This window comes from Varanus komodoensis, unplaced genomic scaffold (assembly GCF_004798865.1).
Source record: "Varanus komodoensis strain SLA01 unplaced genomic scaffold, ASM479886v1 scaffold119, whole genome shotgun sequence".
Classification (NCBI taxonomy): domain Eukaryota; kingdom Metazoa; phylum Chordata; class Lepidosauria; order Squamata; family Varanidae; genus Varanus; species Varanus komodoensis.
Window position 1 is genome coordinate 366,949 of NW_025335344.1, and position 6,000 is coordinate 372,948.

The window sequence follows — 6,000 nt, forward strand, 5'->3', positions numbered from 1 at the left end:
CATAGTTAGTTACAGGAGAGCTTTCACCTGCAAAGGCAGCTTCCCCGTCTTTTAGACATAAAATAAGTCATCGCAAGGCTGTGGTTTTAAATGCATCGCTTGCTTTTACTTGCAATGCTGTAGCCGTTTATTCTTCGCCACCTTCCCGAGATCTTTCCTTTTTCAAATCCATAATAAGAAGACAGGCAGGTTGTGGCCAGCTCTGCCCCGCTCTCCTCCTGGGCCTGCCCAGCAAGCTAATTTGCCCCCCGTGCGTAAGATGCTGAGAAGTGCCAAGAGGAAAGGGGGACTCGCCCGGCTCCCAGGGCAGGGAGCGCCGCGGCCAGAGCTGAGCGCACGTGCTCTCGCTTCTTCCGCCAGGACCGAGTCCTCATCAGCCGCATCGACCTGGTGTGTCAGGCTGTGCTGTCCGGCAAGTGGCCCACCGTGCAGCAAGGACCGGGCGGGCCATGCGTCGTGCAAGGAGAAGGCCTCTCCCGCTTGCACGGGGAGTACACCAGCTCTCCCATCCCACACATCTGCCCCCACGGGCCGCCGGAGGAAGGCGCGGCCTCCTTCACCCGCCTCCGGCACAGCGGCCAGGACAAGGAGTTCACCGTGCAGATCAAAGATGTGAGTGGCCGGGGCGGGGCGGGGGCGGTTGCCTCGATGCCTGCCGTGAATCCCCCAGCAGGGCTCACCTGCGCCCAGCCCCTGGGGCTTCCCGAACCATTCCACGCTTCGTGCCGAGGTGCCTCCGTTACATTGCGGGGCTTTTTAAAGAAGAGCCCCTCTCAGCGCTGGCAACAAAGCAAGTCAGAGCTGAGCCAGAGACGGAAAGAAGTTTTTATACATGTGTTTTAATGCGCTTACCCACACGTGGAGGCCTCTTTGCATTCCAGGATGCAAATTCTCACTGCTGCTGTGGGTGTAGCCCCGGGTTCCCGTCTGAAAGGTAAGGATGGCCCAGCCTGTGCTAAGAGTTTTGCAAGGGTGAGAGAACTACAGACGCTGCACCCCGGCAAACTCCGGAGAAGGTTCTTGGCTGCTCTTACCGCAGTGGCTCAGCCGTCTCCGATGATGGCAAAACATGAATTAAGGAATGTATATTGATCCCTGTTTTGCTGATTGCTTTATTAAAAACTTCGTACATGCACGCAAGGAATGAGCACATAACGTGTGGCGTGGGGAGAGCAATAACCATAGCTCCCTAGCGTGTCTGAACCAGGGAGTGTGAACCAGCTTTGGAATAAGCCAAGCTGTGCCCGTTCTGAGTTCATTAGACAACCAATTGCAAGTTACAGCCAGAAAAGAAATGTACGCCCACACAAACAGACCTCTGCTGAACGTAGCTCATACATGTGGCCAGTGGCCTTAAACCCAGAAATTCCTCTTGTGGGCTTTCTTAAGTTGAGAGTCTTCCACCATAAATTTAACTCTGTTCAACAGACGCTTGATTTCATGAATCCCATCCATGTCACCGTGAGCCAATTCTAAAACTACTTCTGGTATTTTTCCCTTGGAATTTCACATAAAGTTACAATGTAATGTATAATAAGCCAGGTTAGTAAGCCGTGGTTTAAACTTGGTTTAACTGTTCTGGCCTAGTTTGAAGGCAGTAACTGCAGTTGCTGTATCTGGATGATACGAGGAGACAGTGGAAAAGCAAAGGTTGCCCCGTTGAACTGTGGCTCATCCAGAGCGGGGAAGGGCTTGCTCTCCCTCTGCACAGGTTACCAGGATCCTTCCCGGTGCGGTTGATTAATTCTGGCAGGGAGGAGGCAGTCCAGCTGCAGCCGGTTGCAGGATCCTAAACGCAAATACCACGTCGTGCCCCTCACACGCTGAAGGCCCTTAACCCTCTTTGCCTCTCCTAGGAAGAGGGGATCAAACTGACCTTCCAGAAGCACAAACTGGTCCCGAATGGCACCATGCGAGAACGCCCCGCTCTCACCCAGAAGAAGAGCAGCAAGAAGATGGTGGAGGTAAAAGGAGGCCGGGGTGGGGGGGGCAGACGGGGAGGACAGCCGGGCGGGGGGGGGGCCGTCACCGCTGGGAGGGACAAGGGGCCTCGGCAGCCTTCGGCTCCCCTCCCAGCATCTTCCTCTTGGCGTCTAGCTGGAGCTGCAGTGCCTGGAGGCGCTGAGAGGCCCCGACATCGACCTTGAGGCCCGCATCCCCGTGGTGAACAAGACCGACGGGACGCTGCTGGTGGGCGACGCGGCACCCCGACGGGCTGACCTCGAAGTGTGGCTGCAGGCTCACCCGGAGTATGCCGTGGACCCTCGTTTCCTGGCCGTAAGCAGCAATGCGTCGCCCCTCGCATGTCTCCCGGGGGCTGGTCTGCGGGGAATTTGGATCCGGCCCTTCCGCTGGGAAGCTCAGAAGCAAGGCAGGGACGTCCCTGGGGTTTCCCCTCCCTTCCGCCTCCCCACTGGAGTCTTTCCCAATGAATGGAATGACACAACAGCCCTACTAGGTGGGACAGGCTGAGGCATTCTGAGGGCGGCCTGCTTGTGGCTCAAGGAAGGGCTAGGTCGTCTGCCTTGACCCTCAAGCCACCCGTCCACACTCGCCCACGTGGGGCCCCCGCCCATTGCTGCCAGTCGGAGGAGAGCGGGGCTAGAACACGTGGCCCCCAGCGCCTCCAGAAGTGCCCACTCTGGAGTTGGTGAGCCCCCGTGGCACACGCAGCTCACGGACAGCAGGATGCAGGGAACTGTGGGCCTTGGTGCAGGCACACGTCCCCTTCCTTCGCTCCCTTGCAGCTGGGAAGCCGTTCCGGAGGGGCACTGGAGGCACCGAGCGGGCCGTCTCCCAGCTGCTCTGGGCTCATAGAGCTTCTGAGGGCCATCAGGTTAGCAGAGGCTGCCTGCGGAGGGTGAAGGAGCTGCATCGGCGCCTCCCCAGCCTGGAACGTAGATGTAGTGTCTGGGGGCGTGTGGTGGTGCTGGCGGGAGAGGAGCTCTCTCGGAAGAGAGGCACACCTTTCTGTAACCTGGAAGGGACCGCGGTGAACGTCGCTGGAGCAGCGGGGCGGCCTGGGCAGTGACTGACTCTTTGCTCTTTTGACCCCCACAGTACATGGAGGAGCGCCGGAAGCACCGATGGCCCCGGTTCCCCAAGCCAGTTCCAATGGAGCCGAGCTGCCTGGTGGGGCTGGAGCGGATGCAGGCAGCGGGCATTTCTGCCAATGGCAAGAAGGTGACTCGACCCTCCCGCTCGATCGCCAGTGGCACCTCCCCTGTTGAGGCCAGCAGTAATGCTCGGCTTACATGTCTATCCCACCTTTTCCCCTCTTGCAAGAAAGCCAAGGAGGTTTCTGTGATCCCCTCCTCTGTTTTATCCTCACAACAGCACTGCCAGGTAGGCCAGGATGAAAGTCAGTGATGGACCCCAAGTCACCCAGTGAACTTCCCAGCAAAGTCAAAACTAGAACCCACATCTCCCCCAGCCTTCAGACAACACTCAAAACACCACAAGCACGCTGGCTTTTATGTTTCTGATTCATTAATATGTAAACACATAACATGATGTTACATGTAAGGTGTACATATGTACCAAAGAGCAGTAAGGAGGACTAAGCAGGTGATATCAGGCCATTAACTTGTTTATTTATTATATTTTATATATTTCATATAATAGTAGAGTTGGAAGGAGTTGTGAAGGCCATCGAGTCCAACCCCCTGCTGTTGCAGGGCAGCAAGTTACACCATCCTACTCAGATGGCTGTCCAGTTTCTTTCTCAATGTCTCTAGTGTGGGAGAGCCTACACTAGAGATATTTATATATTTATTATTATTTATTATATTTTGACACTGGCCATTAGGCTGCCAGTTGACTCAAAGCTCCCCGAGAGTTAAAAAGAAAATTATGCCAAGCCAACAAACAACCCCTCTCTACTTTTAATTAAAACATGGAGGTGGAAGGCAGCACTAGGAGAAGCTGGTGGATTTTTTGCTGTTTATGCAAGGTGGCTTTGTAGCCCTGTGCAAGTCACCCCGCCGGGTTCACACATTAGAAGACACCCTGAAGAACCCAGCCACAAGTGGTGGGTTTTCCCAGTGGCTTGTGCATGGTTAACAAACCACGCCAAGGAAACCCCGTGAGGTACGGACATCACAGCAGGAACAAGCAAGCATGATGGTCATTAAACGGCCATCCGTCGCCCAGTGAGGTTCATGGCTGAACGGAAACCGGCACCCAGATGTCCAGAGCGTCAGTCCAGACTCTAACCAGTAAACCACACTGTTTCTTGAACATGAATATGCTTTTAAAATGCGCTAGCGGTTTCTGTGAGAAGGGCCATGGGGATGCCCTTTTTACCCTTACAGGGAAGGACTACAAAATCTATCCCCGGAGATGGTTGTCAAGAAAAGATGCTCTGCTTAAGCTGTGAGGACCAAAGGGGGGCAGGGACAAGGGCGCTGAACTTCCTACTTGCTTCCCCTCTCCGCCTGCTCAGCGTGTTCTGTTCTCTTCCCCAGGGCTTTCTGCCGGACCCCACCATGAACCGTCTTCTTCCAGGACCAGTAGGGGCTGAGAATACCCAGAAGCGGGGCCGTCAGACCCCCATGGAGTTTTCCAACATGATGGCTCTGATGGGGGCCGGCCGGGTCCAACTGGGGGCGGCCGGGCCCCTCGCCTTGCACCACGCACACTTCCAAGCCGGCCCGGCCCACGGCTCCTTACAGTACGTGCCCTTCTCGACCGCAGCAGCCGCGACGGCCGCCGCCGCCGCGTCCTCTTCCGGCTCCCTGCTGCACCCGGCGCTCGGCCACGCCGGCTACGCCGCAGCCCCCTTGCACCTGGGCCACCCCCAGCCCGTGGACGAGGACGAGGAGGAAGACGAGATGGATGACTTGTCTCAGGGCTACGCCAGCTCGGAGCGGGACTTCTCCTTGCTTGATGACGACCCCATGATGCCAGCCAACTCCGACTCCAGCGAGGAGGGGGACGAGGAAGGGGACGATTGAGCCTTCGTCCAGGGCGTGGACAGATGCGAAGCAGGGCCGAGCTCGCTGCGACTAGCCATCCCCTTGATGTCGAAGCCTGACGGGCCGGAGACTCCGTGCCTGCGTGGACACGTGCCGGTCGGGTTCCCCTCATTCCACATGACTTGCCGTTGGGAGGGCGGTGCGGGGTCCTTCCAACCCCGGCAAGGGTTGCTTAGAAGCGGCTCTCCGAGAAGGGTGCGCCCCGTGTGGCTTTTTTTTTCCTTGTCAAAAAAAACGCCTCTGGGTTGGGTCCAGCCCTTCCTCCCGGCACTTGGGCCTCCCTTGGGAACCGCCTTTGCCGCCGCAGTCTTGATTCCCCGGGGCAGCAGAAAGCGCCAGTGCAGGAGTGACAAGACGGTCTGGGTTTCAGTAGCAGCTCCCCGCCCCCTTTTTGGCTCTCCCCACAGCCTGCTCCATTTCTCCGCCCCCTCTCCCCGCCCCAGGTCCATGTGCTGTAACATAAGTGCAAAAGGGGGGTCGCCAGAGGCCCCCTCCCTTTCCCTCCGTCCCCCTGTCTCCGCGTGAGTGGGGTTTATATTTATAAATATGTAATATGTCTTGTGTAATATGGCTAAGGCTGTGGGAATGAATTGTCGGGGAGCCGAGTCACCGCGGGTGGGTTTTGGGGTGGCAGGGGGCTGTGGGGGGATGAAAGGTATAGCTTCCTGTAGCTGGTTTCTCCATTTTTTTCTTTTGTTTTTTTTTAATAAAAGGAACAAAATGCATAAAAATTCCCCCACCCCAATCTTCCTCCTTCATGCTGTTGTATCAATTGCATAAAAATCTTCTTAAGAATTGGGACGCGCAGCTCTGTGTTGGGTGTGTCTTCTCTTTTGGCGAGGATATTTTCATGGGGAAAGGAGGAAGTTGACCATCTTGTGTTTGTGTGAGGATTATTATTATAATTGATTGGTTGATTGATTGATTAGATTTGTATACTGGTCCACTGGCCCTTGGGGTGTTTATAGTAAGGGAACTAAACAAAGTAACTACCCCTCCATTACATACATACCACTACATGCCA

At 55.9% G+C, this 6,000-nt stretch overlaps 1 protein-coding gene across 5 annotated transcripts in view; it reads left to right on the forward strand.

Moving 5' to 3' along the window:
• CHD8 (chromodomain helicase DNA binding protein 8) overlaps positions 1–5,783 on the forward strand; it is a 57,246-nt gene extending 51,463 nt beyond the window's left edge. For all 5 annotated transcript variants that reach the window (XM_044421392.1, XM_044421397.1, XM_044421395.1 and 2 more), the window contains 5 exons: positions 361–612; positions 1,857–1,964; positions 2,098–2,277; positions 3,061–3,183; positions 4,467–5,783. In XM_044421392.1, coding sequence (XP_044277327.1) covers positions 361–612; positions 1,857–1,964; positions 2,098–2,277; positions 3,061–3,183; positions 4,467–4,955 — 1,152 coding nt within the window. In that variant the 3' untranslated portion in view covers positions 4,956–5,783. The remainder of the gene's footprint in view (positions 1–360; positions 613–1,856; positions 1,965–2,097; positions 2,278–3,060; positions 3,184–4,466) is intronic.
• The last annotated feature ends 217 nt before the right edge of the window (positions 5,784–6,000 follow it).